Source organism: Aquila chrysaetos, chromosome 5 (genome assembly GCF_900496995.4).
Source record: "Aquila chrysaetos chrysaetos chromosome 5, bAquChr1.4, whole genome shotgun sequence".
Classification (NCBI taxonomy): domain Eukaryota; kingdom Metazoa; phylum Chordata; class Aves; order Accipitriformes; family Accipitridae; genus Aquila; species Aquila chrysaetos.
This window is the reverse complement of record NC_044008.1, coordinates 73,417,454-73,441,401: the sequence shown is the minus strand read 5'-3', so window position 1 is coordinate 73,441,401 and position 23,948 is coordinate 73,417,454. Positions and strand designations below refer to the sequence as shown.

Below are 23,948 nucleotides of genomic sequence, written 5' to 3'. Positions count from 1 at the left end.
ACCCCACCCGGGGCATCACGGCTCTGATTTCCAGCAGCCCTGCTCTCCTGCCGAAAGCCCCAGCAGGCATCCCCATCCCAGCAGGCATCCCCATCCCGGCTGCGAGGAGCAGGGAGATAAGGATGCAGCATGGGGATGAGAAATTCAAACCGAAGCGGGCACCCGCTGTTATCCCAGGGCCACCCCGGGGGCTCCCAGCATCGCCCCTCGTGCCAGCCGGGGTCAGGGAAACTGAGGCAGGCAAGCAGATCACTCAAGCTGCGTGCTGACCCCACGGCTGCCGAGTGATGCGAGACGGGGACGTGCCCCCATGGCGTGGCTCACGGCGCTGACCCCGATCCCACCGAGGGATGGCCAGCTGCAGACTGGAGGGGATGGATGGGGGCACATCCCGGCAGGGACAGCCAGGCTTTCAGGGGGGGAGAAAAAAAAAAATAAATCTGTGTTTAGTTTGCAAATTAACCACGCACAGATTTTATTTTTTATTTGAGCACAGCAAAGGGCAGCAGGTGCCTTGTGAGGGGTTTCTCCGTGGGGCAGAGGGTACACCAGCTCTGTGTCTGCCCCGTTAGGCCTTCTCGGTCCCGGCATGTTTACTAGCAAAGCTCTGTTCCCGGTACGACTGTCCTGACAATGCTCTGAACAGAGTCAAGACTTTATTCCAGGAAAAGGTTTTCTACTGAAATAGTTTATACTAGTTCCCCTAACAGAATAAGCAGCACCGACAAAAACATACTTCTGCAGATTTACTAGGATCTCTGCCAGCTCCTGAGACAGGAGAATGTTTTTCACCCATCTAACTGCTAGGTCTTTCAGAGAAAACATTACACATGCCGAGCAGGGCTGGGCGAACCCCAGCAGAATAAATGAACTGGAAGTCCCTGACCCATCCGGCCGGCAGAAAGCAGGGGCCCACGCTCCCTTTCTGCTTGCAGCCTGCCCTGTTTTCCAGCTCCCGGCTGATTTATGCCCACTGACGGGATGCTTGCTCTCCTTCGCTAGGGTTTACAGAGCCCTCAAACACCAGCCACGTACCCGGGCTGACAGCGGCGCAGAAATCCCCGGGAAGATGGAGAAGCACGTCCTGGTGCAAGCCGCTGCCAGGCACGGGACGGACGCGCATTGGATGTGCCGGGGCAAAGCGTCCCGGCAAGACACGGCCAAGCCCTCTCCGAGGCCAGGCTGCAGCAGGGGAAATCCCCGCAAAGTGGGGGAACGACATGGGGGAAAAAGCATTTCACAGCAGAGCTGCGAAGCCCTGGGCCGGAGAGGCTGCGGCCACCAGCCCTCAGCCCCATCCCTCCCACAGGGCCCCTCCAGCCCCCATCGCTCCCCAAAGCCTTATTGCACTTGGAAAACCCAAAGGAAAGGAATGAGAAGGTGAAGTAGAGACAGATGCAAAGTACTGACAAGAAATACCAAGGAGTAAATCGCCTTTGTTTTTTCATGCCAAAGATATTTGCATTCTTATTTCTCCCCTGGAGGCACAAATCTCTTTTGTTGTCCCATAACCACTTGCACTGTCGCTGCCAGGAAGAATTACAGCTCGGGGAGGGTGACCCATTCTCAAGGAAAAGCTTGTGTAACGGGATAGAGGCCAGACGAGGTGGTTGCCCTCTAGCCGTACCCCCGAAAGGCAGAACCCCTCGGACGAGAGGCTTCCCTGCAGGATGGGGCGATACGGGGCTCCCCAAGGATACGCAAGGCGCAGTCCCCATCGCTCCCGATGGCCCAGTGCCTGGATTTAAGCTTGTTTAGGATGGGACTGTGAGGGGTGAAGCTGCCGAAACCTCCCTGCGAGGACAAGAGCATCAGCAGCTTGCTGGAGGCAGTGGCCATTGGACCAGCATTGCCACGAGAAATCAGTGGCAGCTTTCTCGAAGTTACCAAGCGAAAGCAATAGTTAATTTGCCTCATTTGTCAGAAGTTTGCAGAACTTTGCCCTTGCTGCCTGCACCGTCCCACTACCACCTCCCACTGTGACAAAAAAAAAAAAAAAAAAAGAAAACCCAGAGAAAGGGACTCCTGCCAAATCGAACGCAGCAGCCTGTGCTGATGGGTGAGGCGCTGAGGGAACGTTTTAACCTGGGTAGTTTTTCCAGGGGTATGAACCAGAATCGCCAGGTTCCACTTTAACCCAGCAAACTGCGCTGGGGTCCTGGGCCAGCACGGGAGGGCAGGTGAGGAGGGGTCTGCTCACCACCCCACTCTGAGCCCTCTGCTATGACCTGTGGGCAAAAATCACTCGCCCACAAGCCCCGAGGAACGGTGCGGGGCTCCAAAACCTCGCCAGCAGCGTCTGTCCGCGCCCAGCGCATTGAGGCCAGCACTGGGACGCGGCGGTAGCAGTGACCGTGGCACAGCGAGCTGGGAAACGCAGCGCTGTCAGTTTTGTCCTCTTTTTTACTGATTTCAGGGAAATTTACAGGAAACCCTAAAGCGCCCATTGCTTTAGCTCCATCCCCCTTCGGCGGGCATTGCTGGGAAGGACCCCTGCCCCGTGCTCTCCGTGCCAGATGTCTGATCCCCCCCTGCTCCTTTCCTCCTGCATCCATATAGGTGGTGAGTCAGTCTCGCCTGCTTCCAGTTTGACTCACAAGCTGCTACTTTTTGAAGTTCCCTACATAAAGGAGATGTTTTCCCCTAAAAACGCAACACGCGCTGCCCGCAACGCCGGAGCACGGAGGCGACGAGCGCACGCCGGCATCCTCAGAAACGGCACGCAAAGCTTCGCCGTGCGCTCAGCCCCGTCCCAGCCGCTCCCGTCCCGTACCCAGCACCTCGTACGGCAAACGGGACGGCGGCCGCCCGCTCCGCTGCGAGCCCGAATCCGGGGATGCTCCCGCCACTGCATCCCACTGCTGCGTGGCGAGAAGGGACGTTAGGCGGCTGGACCCCGGAAAGGCCAGAAAGCGTGCGGGACTAACCCATCGCTCGCATCCCAACTTGCCGCCACCACCTCGTCCCTTTCCCATAAGGAGATCCGAGGCCTTTTCTGCAAACAAAGGGCGCAAAACTTCGGCACCGAACCGCAGCGGGCTCGGAGAGCGGGAAGGAGGAGAAGGGCGGGGGGGGGGGGGAACACCCAAACCGGCTCCGGGTGCTTCTCACCGAAGGCAAGCACCGGCACTACGGGCCGCCCTCCTCCCGCAGCGCTGCCACGGCTCTCCGCGCTCGGCCGAACCGGCGGAGACCTGCCCTGCCCGGCGCCGCTCCAGCCCCGGCCGCCCCCCCCGCGGGGGCTCGCAACGCTTTGCCGGGGGATGGGAAGGAAAGCCCGGACCGCTCCGGCAGGTGCCGGCCCGGGGCGGGGGGGGGGGGGGGGGGGGTTGGAAGCAGGGCCGGCCCCGGGGAGGGGGGAAAAAAAAAAAAAAAGGGAAGAAGTGGGGGGGGGGGGGGAGAGGTGGGCAGCTCTCCCCCGCCGCCAGCGCCGCCCCTCCGCCGTACACGCGGTGCCGGCGCCGCCGCTGGGGCGAGCCGGGCCCGGCGCGCACATGGCGCTGCGGAGCCGCCGGCGGAGACCGGCTCCAGCCGGTATATAAGGGGCTGGGAGAGAACGGCACAACAGCCGCCGCCGCCGCGGGCAGCGGTAGAGCAGGCAGCGGCCGGAGGCCCGGCGGGGCCCGCCGCCTCCTCCTCCTCCTCCTCTTCTTCTTCCTCCTCTTCCTCCTCCTCCTCCTCCTCCTCCTCCTCCTCCTCCTCCTCCTCCTCCTCCTCTCGCCGCCCCGCCGCTGCTACCGAGGGTCGGTCGCCCGCCCGGTTGCCCGGTCGCCCTGCCTCCGGCCATGGGCAGCCCCTAGCCCCGCCGCAGCACCCAGCGCCGCCCGGTGAGTGGGCTCCTGCCCGGGGATTCCGGGGGGGGGGAGCTTTGTTTGGCTTTTTTTTTTATTTTATTTTGTTTTGCTTAATTTTTTTTTTCCCCTGTTTTTTTTTTGGTTTTTTTTTTTTGTGCTTCCCCCTACCCTCCCTTTTTTTTCCGCATCCCTTTATTTTTAGCTGGCGGCCCCGGCGCCCGCCGAGGAGCCGGTGCGGCGGTGGCGATGCAGAAATCAGGTCTGAAATGTTCGGAAAGTGATGCAGGGAAGGGGGGGGGGGGGGGGCACGCCGGGCCCCTGAGCTCCGGCATTTTAATTTTTTTCCTCATCGTAATTTCTTTTAATTTTAAATGTACATAATGTACGCCAAGGTTTGCGGTTTGGGTTTTTTTTTTTAGGTTGCTTTTTTTTTTTTTTACTGCTTCTAAATAGCGTGCTTCCTTCTAATCTAATCTCCCCCCATTCCTTGTGCAGTGACACAGGAATTCATTGCAGCCCCGTTGCCTTTCTCGGGGGGTATCCAGGCACTTCCCACAAACTTTGGGCAGAGGCTCAACTCCCGCCTGGGCACACGGCGGTGGTCCTGCCGCTGCCCCTCACCCTGCCTGGGCTGCAGCAGAGCCTGGGTGCAGGCAGCACCCGGAGGGATGCTGGAGCCCACGCCTCGCTCCATCCCTCGGCAGAAAAAGCCCCCACGGGAGCCGTGCACCAGCCTCGACCCACCATGCAGCACCGCAGAGGCGTCAGTGGGGTGTTGAGAACCCCCCCCCCCCAGCTCGGGGGACCCATTGGGTGGCCCCCAGCATCACCCACCCCAGCCAGGCTCCCGTGGGGCTGCTCACGGGTCCCCGGTGGGTGCCGGTGCCCGTGTCACCGGGAACGCGCACACACACACACACACACACTCGCCTGGTCCTCCCGTGAGAAGTTCCCCAGTGGGATGGCGAAGCGTTGCCGGAGTCGCTCTGGCTTCCTCCGCCGAGAAAGTCATGCTGATGATCTAGAGTATAAAATGGAGGAGGGAAATGCCTGGTGGCTGCTGGGGACGGCGGAGAAGGGAGGAAACGTGCCGCCCGCGAGAGCCGCAGGTTCACGCCGTGCCCGGGACGCTGCCGGCGTGGGGCCCGAGGCGGCCCGTGGGGTGGGGGGCCAGCAGCGCCCGGGGTGGCTGCCCATGGCCACCTCCTGGTCCCCTCCCGGGGTGGCCACTGGGAGCCGTGCCGGGGCTTGACCCCGGGACTGTGTCCGTCCCCCGTCCCCCCCCCACCTCGCCGTGCAGGTGTGGCGGTGCTCGGGTTTGGCGAGGAGCCCCGTGCGGGACAAAAAACCGCCCCCGCGCATCCGCGGCCCCCGGGTGACACGGAGCAGGGCTGAAGAGATGCCACCCCAGCACCGTGCTTTATGGGGTGATCCCCTCCAGACCCCCCCGGCAGCCCTTAGGGCTTCAGCCTCCTCCTGCCCTGGGGGGGGGTGTGTCGGTGACCCCAAGGGCCGCAGGGGACAGCACAGGGAGCTGGTGGCAGATGGAGTGTCCCTTACCCCCTGTTGCAGGGTCACAGCGTTGTGGGCAGCCGGGGCTCGGCAGCCCTGGTGCAGCCATTTTGGGGAACGGGCAGGTTCCCAAGGAGTTACCGTCACCCCGAGTGCCAGCGGCTGCTCGGTGGCTTTAGGACACCGCAGGGTGCAAGGGTAGGTCGTTTCATTGACCGACCCTGCAGCAAAACGGGTGGTATCGAGGTTGTCACCGGCCACCCCGGACCAGGCAGGAGGGTGCGATGGGGAGGATGGGTGCTCCCTGGGGAGCTCCTGCGGCTCCACCAGCCCGCGCTGGGTCCCGCGGTGGATCTTTCACGAACTGCATCCGTCCACCCCCACGCACCAAAATACAGATGACGGCTCCCCGGCGCGCCGGGTTTTGCTGATGGGAACAGCTCGCCCGGGTGCTGAGCGGAGAGTTTCTGGTCCCGGGCTCAAAGGGCACCAGCAGAAACGAGCCCCGTGGGGTGACAAAGGCAGAAACTTCAGCCCAACTCCTGCATTGAATCCCTCGGCAGCACAGGGACTGGCTAGTGGTGCTTTAGGGATGTTACAGCTGCTAGGCCGTGCCTCTTTCAGCAAAATTCATCTTAAACTGATGCCTGGCTCTTTCTCCCCTCTTTTCCAGATCAAAAATGACTGTCAAAGCTGTAAAAATGCCGTGCACTGCTCCAAATGTTTATACTAAAGTGCCTGACGGAGGATGGGGTTGGACAATTGCTTTTGCTTTCTTCTTTGTGGAGGCTCTAACATACGGCATTATAAAATCGTTTGGTGTCTTTTTTAATGACCTGATGGAAAGCTTTGACGAAACCAACAGCAGAATATCCTGGATAATATCCATATGTGTGTTTGTACAGACCTTCACAGGTAAGAGTAGCAAGCGTTCAGTACGAGTGCAAGGGGCAGTCGTACTGCTGACTCAGCACACGAGGACCTGGTACCTGTGACTTCTATGTCTCTAATGGTTCTGTTATAAATAACAGCCATAAAGCCCAGAGGCTGCGTGCTCCTGAAATACCAAGAAATGTCTGTCTCGGCCCGGCAGTCCCTTTGAGTCCCAACTCGTGTCCTTCTGCGTGGTAGAGGGACACGGTCTATGTCGCCGAGCCTGGCCCAGCCGTTCAGCTCTCATCAGCAAGGGGTGAAAACAAGAGTTTTGCAACCGAACTCTGTAGTGAAAAGGATTAGAAATAACTTGAGCCGCACTGAAATCCACTGGTGTCTGCGGATGTTGCTGCGGGTTTGTCCCAGGCTGCCACGCACCCATCTTAGTCTCTTCTGGTGATTTTTTTTAGCACATCCTAAATGCTGTGAGTTGTGCAGTGCTCCAAGGATGGCTCCAGGGTGATGTTCTGCTGCGTGAGGCCAGCTGGCAGGGGAGGTGGCATGTCACGGGGACCTGGGCAGGGGGACAAGAAGAACCTCTGAAGGAGATGGTAGCTGGTGAAGTTGCTGACTTTGGGTGTTGACCATGGCTCTCTTCCTCTCCCACCCATCCAGCTCCTCTGTCGACGGTCCTCAGCAATCGCTTTGGTCACCGCTTCGTGGTGATGGCTGGAGGGGTGCTGATCAGCACCGGCATGGTCATTGCCTCCTTCGCCCGCACTGTTGTGGACATGTATGTCACCATTGGCGTCATCTCTGGTGAGTCGTCTTACTCCTGTACCTGCTGAACGCTTCGCTCTCTCCTGCGGCTTCCCGCAAGCGTGGTTCTGGCTGGGAGGGGTTTTACTCCCCACAACACTGGGAGTGCTTGAGAAATGCTGCTGCCCCTTCTGACCTGACCTTGCCCTCCTGGTAGAGGTGATGACCTGGGCTCAGGGCTTGGCTTTCTGCCCTGTTATCACCTTGGGGACCACCTTGGGACTTGGTCCGGCAGACCACTGTGCTAGCGCAGCTGCACCGATTGCTTCTGATTGGGATCGCTGGGGAGATGAAAGCTGTTCACGGCGTCAAATCCTCTAACCTCTCCCTCTATCTCTTTTGGTTTTGGGTTTGGTTTTTTCTTCTGATACTTTTTCCCCCTCTCCAGTCTGGCCTGGGTGTCCTGCTCACATCCATGGCTGGGAGCTTGCCTTGCTTAGGGGAGCAATTGCTACAGGCTCAAACTCTTTAAGCAGATGAGGTCCTCAAACTGGACCCCACTGGCTGTTGGGGAACAGAAGGCATTATCTAGCAGGTTTGGGGGGGTTGGGTCTCTTGTTTTGGTTTTTCTTTAATTTTTTTTTTATTTCCCCCCCTCCAATTTTTAAAAAAAATAACATTCTGGTTTCCCCAATGATTTTCTTCCAGGGTGACTTGCTGAGTTGGCCGAAATGCTACTGTAATCTCGCCACTGGGAAAGCTGACTTAACGTGTTCTTGCATCGGTGTTTCCCCCTCCCTTACTTGTTGTTATGGCAATTTTTGGCATTTATTCACAGGCCTTGGATACTGCCTCTCTTTCCTCCCGACTGTCACCATTTTATCACAGTATTTTGACAAAAGACGTTCGCTGGTCACAGCAGTGGCATCTACAGGGGAATGTTTTGCTGTCTTCTCCTTTGCACCAGGTACGGTGCCTGAACGCTGTGAGTTCATACGCACATGCCTAAAGCACGAGGCTGCTCCGATCCTTTTCCCAAGCAAATGGGAGGCAAAGGCCAGTGATATCAAGTTGGTGCTCATGGACCTTCCCATGAGCTGCTGAAGCCCACAGGTGGTTGCTCACATGCCTGTGGCACTCCTGCCCTGCAGGCAGGTTTACAAGTAATCCTAGATTCTGGTCTAACGATGCCTGAGCCCTGGAGCAGGACGTGCCTCGCTGATACGCAGCCCGCCGGGTTCCCTATATAGATCTAGCAGGCTAAAAATAAGACCGAGAAACTTCAGCTATTTAAAACACCCACAGCACACATAACCGCTCCTAAAGGTTAGCGGGCTCGTGCTTAGCACGGGCTGCTGAGCTGCCACAGACTTTTGGGGACCTGTCCCCAGGCAGCGTGTCCCTGTCATCACCTGTCCTCTGCAGTTCAGGTGGTCTTCTGCTGTGCTTGCTTGCTTTCAGGTAATACCCATGGCAAAGCTGCTTTGACTGCAAATGAAGGCTCGTAATTAAGCAGCGACATGCACCTTTGAGTAGAGCTAAAAGACTTCCTCCAGCAGCTGGTTTCAGGGTGGGGTCAGCTGAGAGAGGAAACTCGAATGTTGAGTTTGCTTTCGTTCACTAAAAATAACACCACCTTCATCCTTGGGCATCCCAAACTCGCTGGCACCTCAAAAGCAGCTACCTAGAGGGTAGCTTCTGCTAGCCAGATGTTAAAGGCAACTTCTAGCTCTTGTCTGCTGCAGCTGATGGGAGGAACGTGGGTGCCAGACCCCTGGGTGGCCCTGGGCAGGAGGGACCCCTGCTCAGCCTCTGCGAGAGCTGAGGTGCTTGGGACCTTCCAGTGATGAAGTTTCAGTTACTTCCCTAGCTGTAAATTCAAATAGCTCCTTGGTGCAACTACAGGCTTTTCCAGTTATGCTTTCTTCTTCTGCCCTCTTCCCTCAGCAATTACTGCTTTGAAGGAGCAGATTGGCTGGAGATACAGCCTCCTTTCTGTTGGGGTGCTACAGCTAAGCATCGTCGTCTGTGGATCACTGCTGCGACCCATTATCATCAAAGAGCAAGAAGAAGTGAAAGTGCAGCCTCCAGAAGAGCCCACGGAGACAAAGTATATGCTTGAAAACGAGCAAACGCGCACCTCAATAGAGTCCATAGACTCAGGAGTAGAAATAACTACCTCACCCAGCAATGTGCCTGGAAACACCAAAGCAGAGCCGAAAAGTGACGAACCAAAGGAACACGTACAGATACTTGTTGAAAATAACAGCACCCCTCCAGAACCAAAAACCAAACTACTGGACTTCTCTGTGATGAGAGACTATAGCTTTATCTGTTATGCATTCTTTGGCCTGTTCGCTACCCTGGGCTTCTTCGCTCCTTCCCTCTACATCATTCCCCTGAGTCTCAGCCTTGGCATCAGCAAAGACCACTCTGCATACATACTGTCAGCCATGGCAATCGCAGAGGTCTTTGGAAGAATTTCAGCTGGCTGGGTTCTCAACAAAAAGCCTATCCGCAAGATCTACATCGAACTCATCTGCGTTGTTCTGCTGTCTGTAGCGCTGTTTGCCTTCCCTTTTGCCTCTGAATTCTGGGGCTTGATGACATGTAGCATATTTTTTGGGTTCATGCTCGGAACGGTAGCGGGCACGCATATTCCCCTCCTGGCAGAAGACGACGTGGTTGGCATTGCAAAAATGTCTTCTGCGGCTGGAGTCTACGTCTTCATTCAAAGCTTAGCTGGGTTGGCTGGACCACCCCTTGCAGGTAACTCTAAAACTTTCATCTTTGGGGTTTTGGGGTTTTTTTTTTTTGGTATGTTTGACAGCTATTGGTGCTGATCTTTGTCTAGAAAGTGTTCCGGCAGCGCTAATCATAGTACTATCCTAAAAGCCCTGCAACTAGTATTGGGAAGCTCTCGGAGCCAGAAGACTGCTGCAATGCAGCTCTGCAGAGTCCCACAGATGAGGCAGTCTCCACTGAGGAACCTCAGAGTGAAGGAAAATACTGCAGTGCTACCCTGCTCCTGTTAGAAGCCTAAAACTGGCATCACTTCAGGCTCTAGTGAACAGCAGAAACGAATCACTTTCACTGTGCATGTGTTTCTGCCATACGCTGCAGAAAGGTGAAGTCTCTATCGTAATAAATAGATGCCTGATGCATCTCAGGCTTAGTGTCCCTGCCGTGCCTGAAGGGTTCTGACTTGCCTGAAGATGACACTCCATACCCCTGAACACAACGTTTTTACTTTTTTAAGGTAGTATCTGTTTGCCATTGAGTATCTCTTGATTGCAAATAAAATGATGCAGTGGTACCTGGATTAAAAATCCTCTAGGAGGGATGGATGGGCAAGGGAGAGGGGGAGTCGGTTGTGGCTAACTACTGTAAATGGGTTTTCCGTAGGTGTCTTAGTGGATACGACACAGAACTACAGCTCAGCCTTTTACTCCTGTGCTGCTGGCATGGTCCTGGGTGCTGTGTTTCTGTCCCTGGTGAGACCGTGCAAGGCTGGGCTGTGCCACCGCCAGCAGCAGTGCGCAGAGGAGAGCGCGGCGGAGGTCGTACCAGACTTACCAGATGACTTTATTGAAATGGATATTGGAAAAGCAGAAAATTCAGGAAAAGGCTGTGATGGTGTGGCATAAAAAAAGCTGTTCCTTCTCCATGTAATGTACTCGGCGTAAGACTCGGGAAAACATGAGCTCTGCTCCACGTTTTAAAACTACATTCTAAAGGGAATGTGAAATTTTAAATGTGAACAGTTGCTACCAACAACTTTTTTTTTTTATTATTAGAAAGAACTTTTTTAACCAACAATGGAAAGCTCCATAGAAAATACAGATAGCCACATAAGAATAACTTCTGTCTAGCATGAAGATGTGATGCACACTCCTGCTTTCCTGATAACAAGCATAGGTAAAGGTTCGACTGATCCCAGAAAAACTGCAAACAGCAACAGCAGAAGCAGCTCAGCCTCTGACTGTCCTCACCCATCCCCTAGCACAAATTCCACGCAGACAAGAAACTGATGATACGAACTGGAGATGAGCATTTTGTACACCACTAGTAGCCAACTGAATCTTCTTCTGGAAGAATATGGACTCATGTTTTAGACTTGAGGAGGACGCTAGGCTAGATAGCTGACTTAAACCATTGCTAATGTTCTTCTAATTAACTTGAACGTCACAAATGCTGGGAAATTGGAGGCTCCATATGTCTTTATGGCCAGTTTTTACTGCACATATTTCATAAGATCATTTTTCTTCTCCCAATTGGTATCCTTAGAACTGTTTTCTATTGATAGTCAGATCTGATGTACTGTTTCTAATTTAACTAGTATTTATTAATTTATTCTAAGATTGTTAAAGGAGGTTAGCTTAAATAACTGGAGAGGAAAAATAATCTTTTGCATAATGGAAAGCTGTCTTTACATCAATCTCTTCAATACCTATCTTGTATTGCTAGCTTGTGAAATTGTTGGGAAACTTACTCTTACAGCATAGAGTGTAGCTGTTTTTAATAGGTAGGTCTTAGGTAACCCAGTTGTTATTTAAAAAGGAAAAAAAAAAAAAAAAAAAACCTACAGATCCAGCATCTCCTTCCATAAGGGCCTCAGCTGGTGTCAATGGACCTAGCTCTGCTGCCGTAACCAGCCCACCCTGCAGGGAGGATTTGGCCCAGTATGTCTTAATGTACCCAAAACCTTCACTTACAGGTGCACAAGGAAATCTTTGCCCCATCACTGCACGAACGTGGAAACCCCCGTGTTACCCAGCCCCGCGCAGTCTGCTCCCCGCATCTGCCAACCCCAGGGGCACAGGGTGGCTGGTCTGAGCTGTACCCCCTTCCCCAGCTCTCCCTGCTCCCCCAAAGTCAGCAAGAGGGGGATTTTTGGGGTTTTTTTTTTTGTTGGTTTTTTTTTTTTTTTTTGCTGCTGACTTCAGTGAGAAATGAACTGGAGCCTGTGCACAGTGAAGGGAATGATAAAAGACAACGTACTAGCTGTTCATTTAGTCTTAATGGGAGAGATTCCTACTCACGGTGACACAAGCTTGCTTACCCCACCTATATGCATCTTAACGCCTCTAGGCAACTCAGGGGGACAAATAAAACAAGTCTGTTTTGGTTTGGAAAAAAGCCAAACCAACATTTCTGTGTATTTAAGTGGAAGTGGCATCATACATTAACTGCTATGCTGACCTGTCTGTATTTTACCAGCCATAGAAATGTGGGACAATCTGCAAAAAAAACAAAAACAAACAAAAAAAACCAACCACAAAACAAACACACCTCTTTTTGGGAAGGTGCTTGATTTGTTTTTTCTGTCTTAGTTGTCCAAAAAAAAAAAAAAAAAAAAAAAAAAGAAAGAAAAGAAACAGGCACTCTTGCAACCAAGTGGCTAGAGCAATTCATCCTCACTGCCCGAGACCTGTGGTCTCGCGTCCTTCCTCTGCCTCAGCACTTTATCACGGCCAGCAGAACCTCGCTGTGTTGCACCCAGGACTGGAAGACCCCTTACAGAGAACTAGAGTTTTGTGAATCGGTGAGTAAATGAACAAATAACGATGTTGCATTAAGATGTACTTTTTATTTATTGTTAATTTATGATACTTCAAGCATTTTGGTAAATGTTCTGTAGACTATAATTGTAAGATTATTGAAGTCTTTGTGATACGAGACCTCACTACAGCACTTTGCTATTACAACTCTGCTTGGAAGTGGAATAAGGCCTCCAGGTTTTGTGTGTGTGTGGAAGCTCCCTGTTCTGCAGATTTGCGAGGTTCTACTGTAATTTAATTTTTTATTTTTTTTTTAACAACAATTTCCAATACAGATCAAATAATATGTTTGTCACTGACCTCACAGTACGTTTCTGTTCCTGTCTGTGTCGCGGCACGAGCAGGGGAGCGAGTGAGTATGTGTGTGTGCGGGCGCAGAAGACCCAGAAGCAGGCTTTAATGTGTTCAAAGCAGGATTTACTGATTTGTTTGTAATGTACCTAGTGGACTCTGGAAATACTCTAAAACACTGAGTTTTGCAATAAACTTTTTCTTTTTTTTCCTTTTTTTTTCTTTTTTTTTTTTTTTTTAATAAAGAAAGTGAAGCAACTTTTCTCCTCTCCCTCTTCTCCATCCCTCGGATGAGGCTGGGTCAGCCTTCATCCCTCCCGCAGGGTTGTTGCAGGGTCCGGGCCGCTACTTCCCTTCCCCAAAGGGCTCTCGGCAGCGTGGCTGTCACATGCCGCTTCCTCAGCCTGAAGTAGCGTGTTTACCCTGCGAATTGGGCAATCTTATGCTCTTTTAAATGAGTTGCTTGGAAGCTGGTAGATTAGAGCTGACCTCAAGGGTACTCTTGCAAACCCTTACCCGGGGACGCCTGATTAGAAGGAGCTTTTTCTTCTGAGTGGTAACTGAATTGGTGGCACTTAGGAACATTATCCTCGTGTCTTCAAGAAGCACGCAATCATGTAATTATTTTATCATCTCTGAATTGCAGAATACTTTCTCTGTGCCAGGCTAGGCGGCTCATGTATCAGAAATCAAGCTACTAAATAGCAGGATAGTCGCACTAAAGGGCAATTTTCTCTCCTTCAAATCGTCTTTCTTTTTACACCAGCTGAGATACGCCCTTCCCAGCTTAGCCCATAACTCCTAGCATCACCAAACCCTACAAGAAGTAATGCTGCCATGCTGCTCAATTCCAAATATCAATGCATGTATTAGATTTGCAAATGAACTACTTGTTGAAGGAATCATCGCGCCACTGATACGTATTAAGTGCAATTTGTTTTCATTTTGGTTGCAAAAGTCCTAGAACAGAGGTGTTTGTGCATGCAAGTGGCGCAGACTTAATGCAAATACCAAAGTCCCAGGAAGCTGATCTGTCTCCAAATTTGACTGGCTCAATTACAGCAGCAAACAAACATTATTTGCAACAGCTTCCTCAAAAACATGCTCCCCCCAAAAAAAAAAGCACATTACAAAGGCTGCACACTGTTCACATAAATAAAAGCACATAAAACTGTAACATTATCAGATGTCTCCCTGCACAGCAACAACTTTGAGTAATTTTTCCCTCCTGGTTTAAATTAATTGCCCCAGAACAAAATAGGGTAAGAACACTTATTTTTATTCAGTAGCATTGTACATCTACTTTGTACCAGTAAATAGAGGACAACGTGGGGCAGAACTCACTTCTGCAAGCCTTGGTATTCCTCTCAAAAGTGCTTGTGTAAACTCTTGTAGTCAATGAGGCTGGTGCCAGCCAAATGTAAATAAGGAAATTACACAAGGTCAGCTTGCAGAAGCACAAAAAGCCCTCAGACCGTAGGTATCTATCCTTTCTGAAGCAGAAAGGAAGCTGTACAGTGGGTTTGTTTGTTGTTTTGGGGTCTTTAAAAAAAAAAAGAAAACACGACAAAACCATTTTTCCACTTAGAATTAAAAGGAAGGGCAACCTCTTGTTCTTTTTCACTTATTTTAGATAAGCTGACATCATGTACTTAAGGGGACAAATGAATCTTTAAGAATAGCTAAACTGGTTTTGGAAAAAAGTAAAGTAGGTGCTTACAAAACAGCTCAAATGTTTTAACGCTTCCCTTCAGATGTTACTTGTTAGCATCTGAGATCATCATTTTCCAGCTGCCCGTAGTAAACATGACCTGAATTTTCACAGTGATGCAAGCCCAAGCAGCAGCCTTACTCCTTCCCTCTTTAAAGCTCATCTTCAAGATGCTTCACAGGTGGGGTTTAGGGAAAGATCCCTTTAACTTCTGCCTTGGTTTGAAGGCTGAGAGAGAAAGCACTGCTGCCCGGAACAGTTATTCTATACTTGACGTCCACACCAAAAGACAGGACCCCTGGTTCCCACCGGCATACCGCGCTGGCGATGTGCGGGAAAGGCTCCCGGCCATCCCAAGATGCCGTCAGTTTGAGAAGCCGGTTTGTAGCCGCGATGCGTGCTTGCCTCCCGCCGAACCAGGCGACCTCTGGGGATCCTGGCAGCAAAACACAGAGTTTTCCCCTCCCTGGTTTCACTCACATGGACTTTTACTTGCAGGATTTGCAAATTCGTGGCTTCGCTAGCATAAAGCTCGCTCTTGCAAATTGCAGTAAGTCATCGAATAAATCAAATGCAAACCCCCACCCTCCTTCCTACTGCCGTTGTCAAGCTCCAGTTACAACAATTTGTGGTAAAATATTACTCACCAGCCCTTTGGCCCGTGTGAGCAGCTCTGCCTCTGTAAAGACAGCCCCCTAAATCACTGCTTTGTCACAGAAGCCACAAGCATAACCAAAAGACTTATTACACGCAGACATTATGAGAATAAGGCCGAGGAGACAATAGTTTCCCTCGCTTCCTTTTTGTCAAAGCTTTCATTAATGTCGTGAACGTCTTTTTCTACTTTATCCGCTGCCGGCTGCTTGCCGCAGTCAGCCTGGCAGAGGAAGGGCCCAAACCAGCCCCAAAGAGCCTCAGCAGCAGCGAGACCGAGTCGGGCGATGGCAAAGCGGGGTGCTGAGCATCACCCTGTGCGAACTGCTCTCCCCAGCAACACCGGTACCTGCCGTCCTGCCTCTCTGCTCCGCTAATTCGCTTTAATCTCCACCAGCTTGCGCTTGTGCTATGGGAAGTTATCAAAATTAGGAGTTTTAAGCACTTCAAGCACATCAAGGCTTTTGCATTTTGCTGTTGGTGTGGCTGGTATTTTTATTTTTTTTTTCAGATGTTGCGAAATGAAACAAAGACCCAAAATCACGAGTGAAGAGCGAAGCCGGGGGGGGGGGGCTTTCCATTCCCACTGCTGCCGATGCACAGCACCAGGGTTATGCTCCTGCCTAAGCTGAGCATCCTCCTAACCCCCTGCCCTGGGGACTGAGCGAACAGGGTCAGCTCCCCTCACGATGCCCCTAACCCCCCAGCTCGGCAGCCCGTACTCGTGGCCCCCGCTCCGCCTCCGCGCCGTGTGTGATGGTAGGGAACGTTTCCTACAGTGGGTATACACTGACTGTAGATTAATGACTAAATAACGCAGTGATGGATGCGCAGATCGCCTGAAGGATAGGAAGACACGTGACAAGGTCTGATTCTGACACCGCTACTTGGACAAACCAGCCGCTGAAGCCTTTTAGCCGCTCCCAGGCGCAGCACTTGAACAAAGTTACCCAAACCCTTCCCCTCACAAGTCTGCATCCCTGCTTCGCTCTGCTGGCGGTGACCACGCAGCGGCTGCGTGTCCTGGCCGGAGCCGGCCCTGGCAGCCGGAGCACGGCGGTGACTTGAGGACACCTCGAGACGCGTGGCCACTTCTACTCAAGACGCAGCATCCGCAGGCAGGAGCTAGCACAGCAATTAACAATTAACGACACCTGGACATTCCCACATTGCTATCTCCTAGAGAACTCGTACCAGGTGTGAAAGCAGGTTCTGGTTTGCGCAGAGAGGAGGGAAGAGCGGGGCAGGGTGCCCTCCGCATCCCGGCACCAGAAGCCAGCCTCGCCGTGGGACAGGATGCATCCCTGTGGATGCAGGACGGGATGCGCCTCTGCTGCTCCTCCGAAAGCAGTGCCGGGGGACGAGCCAGCCTCCGCCGAATATTGCAACGTGCACGCTAGGAAACTCGAAATTGGAAAACGTGTGTGGGGCAACAGCCCGTGCCCCGCTTGGAGCCGAATCCCCAGAGAAGCCAGCTCCTTCCCCCACACCGCAGGGCTCCCTGCCCGCCATGAAATCACTCCCTTCCCCTCCTCCTGCCGCAGCCCCAGGCCTCAGGTGCAAGCTCCGAGCTCGCCCTCCCCGTACCGAATAACAGCCACCAAACACCCCGTGCGCCCGCGTCTTCCTCCCTCGCGCGCCCCAGAATGCAGCAACAACGGCTTATCGGCATCAGCCACACGCAGCCTTGTCCCCGCGCCCCGCTCCGGGGCACCCCCCCAAACGCTATCGGGTGCTGCAGGCCTCCCGTGCCACTGGGACGAGCTCCTGCCAACTGGTCCCACCGGGCTAAGAACACCAAGTAGTTCGGCGCTGCCAGGGAAAGCCAGCACGAAGCTTGGTTCTTCCCCCCCCCCCCCCCCAGCACAGTCGGAAAAGCCCGAAGCGAAAGCCTGTGCACTCACGGCGCAGAGCTGCCTGCCATGTTTTAGTCCTCCCCGTCGCGGCGTGACCACGGGAGCCCCGCTCCTCCCCGTCCTCGTCCACGCCGAGGGGAGGAGCGCGGGCTGGGGAGTCCAGCCGAGGCGGTCACCCCACTGCCCCGCAGCAAAGGGTCCATCCCCCCCCCCCCCCGGCGATCCCCCGTGGGCGAGAGCGGGCACGAGAGGGGAGACATCCCACCCCCCCCCATCTGTTCGGTACCACCGGAGGAACCCGCTCCCCGACCTCCAGCAAGCCCTTGCGCGACAGGACGCGCAGTCATTTGCTTGCCGTTCGCGAAACGCGGCCCCTTTTCCGAACAAACATCAGCCGCACGTAACCCAGCGAGGGGTTTCGTCCCTGCCCTCGCACCGTCGCAGCTCGAAAACCCCGAACCGCAGCTTCGGCGACGCTCGTGTCCACCCTCGCCTGCGCAGAAACCTTGCCGGCCTTGCAAGACTTTCCCTCTTTCGGGAACTCACACAATTCCCCGTGCTCTGCTGGAAATAAAATACATTAAATAAACCGTACCTGGAAAGGAGTCTGGAGGCATAAAGGTGTTTCTTCTCCCTTTTGCTAGCTGTTCTCCTCCTGCCTCCACTGGTAAGGAGTCCGAGCCCTTCACAGCTTCTTCCAATATTGCAATCAAGAGCGCTCAGAAAAGAGAAGGTGGAAACCCGCTCCCTCAACAGCAGTTAGAGCAAATCCTGATGCAAATAGGTCACCCAAATATTTAAATACAAAACCACGTTCAAACTTCAGTTCATAAAATGTTTTCATTGAGACAACCCCTACCCTTCAGAGATCTACACTGGTATCTTCACATCTCAAAGATTTTTATTCAATCTCTTTTGCACAGCTTTGAATGAGACAAGAATTTCAACCTCGGTGTTTGTCTTCAAGGACTAGACACTGGTCTCACAGCCTGACCTTTGTGTTGGATTTCTCCTTGGTAAAAAGCATCTTCAGCACAGCAGAGGGGACCAAACTGGTCGGCTAACAGTTTGTAAAGTGATAACTGGGCATAAACTATATATTTATCTCAAATTCAATTTTAATGAGCAAGGAAACAACAGCAATAAATATCAAAATGTATAAGTGATTCTATTTCAAAAGAGTAATTTTTTAAATATATATAGATGCACTCTGGTGTGTCCTTTTAATAGCAGATAATTCACACACTTTAGATAATTTGATTGCTCACAGTGTGTAAGAGCAGGAAGGGAGCACACAAGTAGACTTGTGAAGCAGAGAGCAAAAATTAATCCTGAAAATTGTGCCCAGTGGGAACTCTCCCTGGTCAGCCTGATTTGGGGCCCTGTTACAAGAGAGTCAATTTACCAGCACAGAGGAGGAAGCATCCTACCTGGGTGATGTAAAGAAAAACGGAAGCCTAACCGAATCCTGGTCACAGTAATTAAAAATAACATCCTGACACAGGAAATTAAACCTCTTGCACAAAGTGCCAATTAAATCTGTGAACTTGATTTAAAAAAAAAAAAGAGAAACTACGCAAATAACCTGGATAAAAGTTCAAGGCATCTTCTCTTGATCTTCATGCAAACTCTTAGATGCAACCGGACTTCGCTCCTCTCCTTGCGACCCACGCTATGGACAGATCCTGGTACTTGGAGACTCCCTTTCGGGACAGCACGCATCGCGTGCTCACAGACTGCCTCTCCCCACATAGTGCCAGTACCCCAAAACCCAGCTGTTCCTTCATAGCTGCCCCTTCCACCTGCATACACCCTTTTACTTCTACAGAGGGATGCTCACTCCTGCAATTTCATTATTAGTCTTATGAAATACAAAGAATTAAACCGCACAAGTCGCCTGCAGCTGTGTGGGATACAGCACACCCCAGACCCTGTTTAGAAAAGAAGTGTTCCAAGAGTGATGAAGACAAACGTTCCTGGATACACGTGGCATCAGCAGAGACCAAATACTGTAGCACCACGTTAGCAACCAGTGTCAGCCAAGAGATGATACAAACATTAGCTTTTCAGTGAAGAATTTTTAGTGCACTGGTAGTTTCTTGTCAGACAGTAAATTTTAAAATAGTCCATAGTAAATGACAGAAAGTAACCCTTTAAATACATGAGCTTTTCAGCATATACTATACACTCCGCTTATACGCTTTAGTCCTGCAGCACATCAAGGCAATTTAATAACCACTTGCGGCTGTCCTTGGATGCTTGTAGGGGTTTTGGTGAACACATTTGGGTTCCTGCCACCGTCCTGCTATCACCTTCATGCATTCCTTGATAGTAAGGTCTTCAAGATGTAACACATTAAACGAAAATGAAACAAGAAAGTTGAAAGATTTTAACCTTCATGTTGAAAGACTAAAGCAAAATCATTCTCTCTCTCCACTGCATTCTGCTTCTTGTCTTTAAAAACAATACAGTTAATACTGGCTAGAAGGTTTTCAACCCCCAACCCGTGTGAGCAATGCAACCCTTCTGCCTCTTTCCCCAAATACCCTGACTCTTCTGTAACACCTGCTTCTACTTAGCAAAACAAATAAACAGTTACTAACCACAAGTATAACTCTCTGCCACTGACATTTCTTTGCATGTCTCAGACCACAGTTTCCTTTGGAAACCCTGAACTTATGTGCTCCTTCAGTTTTTACGTCTGTAAGACCGTAGAAAGATGAGAAAAACAAGAAAACACGCACAGACAGAAGCTACCGTATCTACAGCAACAGCTGAAACACAAACTAACGTACGCTTGTGAAACTCATCCTGCGAGGAAGTTCAAAAATGAGGCTGACCGATGCACACCGTTGATGTTGTAATCCAGTTTCAAGCGTGAGGTGATGGTTCCCAGGCAGAGCCCACGCAGGCAGGGGCCAGGTACCCGCTCCCAGGGCCCAGTGGGTCTGCCCTATCGTGGGACAGGCACGCATCCAGCCAGGCACAAGGTTCCCGGGGAGAAGGGTGGCCAGAAATCTGCCCAGAGCATTCTGAAGATAACCCTCTGCTGCTGGACACCCTTGTCTCCAGGAGGCCTTGGGAACGGGTGATGCTATAGCTTTGAAGATGTGCTATGAACATGCGGGAGCACTGGTTTCTGCGGGGCAGTGGGTGACCTTAGTGGGAAGGAGCTGGCTGGCGGTGCCGGCGCATGTGCGGGCTCTTCCAGCTCTCCTGTGCCACCAGAACCAACTCTGCCGGGGTCTGCCCTGCCAGGCGGGGTGGGCGGCGGGAGGGCTCTGTGGTGGGTGCCAGCGGCACAGCTGCAGAAGGGGAGGAAAGAAAAGATTGGGTGCCCGCCCGGGTTCCATACCCTACATCTGTCCGTAACCTCGGAGCCTATGGCAGCCTGCAGCTTGCGGGAACGAGCCGGGCAGAGGTCCGGGGGGCCGTCTGCCCGATTCCTCCGGGTGGCTGGAGCCCCGCATCACGCCCCGCATCCACGGGCAGGGAGGGAGCCCAAAACCACGCCCGATTTCAGGAGTCGGGGTCTGATAAACAGCCTGCCTCAGGTGAATTGTTCCTCATTTCCTCACCTCCCTCCTCTCCTTTACACTGATGGTTGCAGGACAGGCTCCGGGCTCTCACCTGGCCCGTGTCCCCCGTGTCCCCCCCGCTCCGCGCTCCGCGCCCCGCTCCCGTCCCCTCCCGCCAGCCGCCCCCCGCCGCCCCCCGCCGCGCCGCGCCGCGCCGCCCCGGCTCCGCGGCACTTGGGCGCCCCCTGGCGGTCGCCCCGCGGAGCTGCGCCCGTGCCGCCCCGGCCCCCTCGGGACAAGAATCCCGCGGGACGGGACACCCGTGAGTCGGGGCTGCCGAGCCTAAGGAAGGGCAACTACCTGCAAAAGCCGAGATAAGCCAGCGTGGGCTAGCACCAGGCAAGGGCCTGACCCCGCCGAAAGGCAGGTGACCCACTGGAGAGCACTGGAGTCACGGGGTGGCGAAGGTGAGGTTGAAGACAGGCTGCGGTTGGCATGCGAAAGCTCACGCAGGCAGCGTGAACTCCAGCCCCCACTGACATCCTTGTTTTCGGCTTTTTAAAGCTTTATTTCTCACTGAAGTCGCTGCAGGGTTGCTACCGTCCGTGCCCACGTAGCCTACTAGCTCAGCCTGCGCGGTCACTCTGCCGCTGTATGAATCAGATTTTTTAAGCGTGATGTCTTTAGGAAAGTCTAATACACGACGGCTGTAATGAACACAGCCATTGTTTTGAGAGGGAAGGACCAAAGAGCGTATTTATGTCTAGTAGGGTTCAGGCATCAGAGAACCCTGCTGCGACCAGGAGGCAAACTCATGCTCTGAACGTGGCATGAGGTCGCTTCAGGGCTGGCTCTCTTTCCCTTACTTATCTTTTCACACTCTTTGCCTTCAGTTTACAGCAAAATAATATCTTGTAACCAGTCATTCACATGTAATGACGATTTTCAGTATGTAAAACCAATCCAGTACACTTTTTTCCCCTACAACAGAGAAGTTCACTTGCAAGCCACAGGGCAGCCGGCATTTGTTAGGAATTCCCCTCCTTCATTTTATCTGCTTGGGAAACTCGGCAAAGGAAAGGGTGCCTAAGCAGAGCAGTGAATCAATACTACCCATGTCCCTGCCTTTTCCAAATGATCTAGAACTTAATGAGTTGGAAATTCATCAGTCTTCTAAAAATTGCATAAAGCAAACCACTAGGCACTGAGCATCCCTGCTCGCCTTCCACCACACTTCAACAGCAAGCGTGATTTGGCATTTTTCCTATTATTGAGCTGATTGTTCATATTTTCAAAGTCATTTTAGTTTTCGACACTTAAAAGTTGTGCTTCTTTTGTCAAAGAAGCTTGTCCAACGATGAAATTCCAAGACTCATCAGGGTTATTCCCACAATACCAAAAGCATCTCTGGGTTCTTTTCTTCTTTAGATATTTCAAGAGGTCCCTTGAAAAAAAACACCAAACCACCAATGAAAAGGCTATTTTCAGGAAACAAGCAACAATATACAGAAAAGCTGTGAACACACAGGATTGTTTTACATACGTAAATGCACATTACTGAGCTGGACAGCCTGAGCATTCAGACACAATCGTATTCCAAAGAGAGACTTTCAAGACCAAGTTCTCTTTGCAGACTTGGGCCTCAGGACAAACCAGGCCAGATGGGTTTTTTTCTGGTTCACAGATCATTGAAATATTACTTTACAAAAGCAGAAAGAAGAGTAAGAAACTTAGATGCTTGAATATGTTGTTGACTGCTAGTGGGAAAAATCTTCCTAGCCCCATGGACACTAAGGTTGCTCAGCAAAATTCCTAGTAGACCACATCAGATAAAAATCACCATTAAGAATGCCCAAACAGTAGATTTTATTACTATACTACCAAAGAAAATTTGTCTTAAACAGGCTTGACAAGAGTTTGATCTTTACTGTTGAAGCTAGAACCTAAATTCTATATAATTATGCTCAACAACAGGCAAAACCTCCAGCTGACCACCGCATCAATGTGGGGAGTTTATTCCTCAGCGTCGACGGCTGGCAGAGCTCAGACTTTGCAGCTGTAACAGAGTGATTCAACCAGCTCCTGACGCGGGAGCCCGCGGCTCTTGGATCGTCCTGCCGGCTGCAACGGAACGATTTAATGTGAATCAAAATTACAAAATCCAACAGCTGTGGGAGCTGGGTTTGGGGCTGGTGAGACAGGGAGCATTAAACTGCGCTCACAGCCCTCCTCTGCAACACAAGGTACTGGGAACCGTCTTTTGTTGGGCACCTCTGCTCTGATGAGCGACAAAGAGCCCAAAGTCCCCTCTGTTCATCAGTTAGGTCAACCGGCTCGCTTCACGGCCCTTCCTCGGAGCTGTAATATTCCCACTTATTTCAGTTTTTAATGAATTTCAAATTTCTACCAATTTCTCAGGAGAAAAATACGTGTACTCGCTGCTAAATGGCATTTGTAACTTGCCCCCACTATATGTGTAACCTTTTGCAATTCCTTATAATTCCAAGAATTTGTTGCATTGTTATTTGCCATCTTAACCAATAAATAAAGGAAAACAGAACTATGCAGCAGCGGTCCAAAATAATGTGTAACAGCGATACAGATGTTTGCAATAATTACGGTAATGCTAGGTATCTTCCATTGCCACAGACTAAGGGCTCTGCTTATTGCCATCACATCCAAGCAAGGAAATACATGAGGCCAAAAACACACAGACACAATGTCACCCACAACTGGCAGTACCAAAAAAAAACCATCAGCGTGGGACAAAACCATGACACTGAGAAAGGAGCACTGCATCCCCAAAATGGCCGATCAAATACGAGGCAAATAGGTGCGCCAGGACTTGGCATGCTGATCTGTTTTTTTCCAGCGTGTATTTACAACAGGATTGCAATTGTTAATTTAAAATGTGTGCATGAGAGAGACAGAGCATATTTTATTAATACAGCTAATTTAAAAGTTGCTAATTTAAAAGTTTTAAAAGACCTGTGTGAAAGCAGCAGCAAGTGAAGGAGACCTTTGTAATCTTTGGAATTAGACCATCACCCTTTCTGGAGGAGAATTTGTGTAGAACTTGCAAAAATGGGAGAAAAAAGTGTCATGAGTGATGAGGCACTGTGACCACGCTCTCCTCATGGAGTTGAAACCCCTCGGGGGATTGCCTGCCTCCACGCATGCAACCAGGAGACATTTTTTTCTATGAAACATTATAGCAGGAGGTATTCCTGGGCTTACTGGTTTGTATAGGTGTGTCCTCTCTATTCCCCTGCCAGAAGTAGCATTTCCCCAACACACCTAATAGTCCTTTGGTGTTTTTATAAAACAAACAAACAAACAAAAGCTCTAATATTTTACACTCGTGCGATGCTTTTTGTGTTCAGAAGCTTTTACAAATGTTAGTGAGGCTTGCTGGAAGA

At 51.6% G+C, this 23,948-nt stretch overlaps 2 protein-coding genes across 7 annotated transcripts in view; one reads left to right on the top strand and one right to left on the bottom strand.

Annotated features, from left to right (window-relative positions):
- ARSG (arylsulfatase G) overlaps nucleotides 1-20,494 on the bottom strand; it is a 43,337-nt gene extending 22,843 nt beyond the window's left edge. For 2 of the 4 annotated variants that reach the window (XM_041123968.1, XM_030016192.2), the window contains exon 1: nucleotides 17,060-20,489. The gene's annotated coding sequence lies outside the window, so the exon portion shown is untranslated. Of the gene's footprint in view, nucleotides 1-3,111; nucleotides 3,145-17,059 lie in introns of those variants that run through there. The other 2 variants (XM_030016193.2, XM_030016191.2) reach the window with 2 other exon arrangements.
- SLC16A6 (solute carrier family 16 member 6) lies at nucleotides 3,484-13,001 on the top strand. 3 transcript variants are annotated; one of them, XM_030016196.2, is made up of 7 exons: nucleotides 3,484-3,639; nucleotides 3,687-3,827; nucleotides 5,980-6,221; nucleotides 6,855-6,998; nucleotides 7,777-7,905; nucleotides 8,886-9,707; nucleotides 10,344-13,001. In XM_030016196.2, exons 3-7 carry the CDS (start codon nucleotides 5,987-5,989, stop codon nucleotides 10,583-10,585), a joined length of 1,572 nt encoding a protein of 523 aa, XP_029872056.1. In that variant the 5' UTR covers nucleotides 3,484-3,639; nucleotides 3,687-3,827; nucleotides 5,980-5,986; the 3' UTR covers nucleotides 10,586-13,001. The 3 variants fall into 3 exon arrangements, with proteins under 3 accessions (XP_029872056.1, XP_040979903.1, XP_029872055.1); XM_041123969.1 differs by lacking the exons at nucleotides 3,484-3,639; nucleotides 3,687-3,827 and having other exon boundaries at nucleotides 6,062-6,221; nucleotides 6,650-6,998; XM_030016195.1 differs by lacking the exons at nucleotides 3,484-3,639; nucleotides 3,687-3,827; nucleotides 5,980-6,221 and having other exon boundaries at nucleotides 6,885-6,998; nucleotides 7,647-7,905.
- Nucleotides 20,495-23,948: the final 3,454 nt, after the last annotated feature.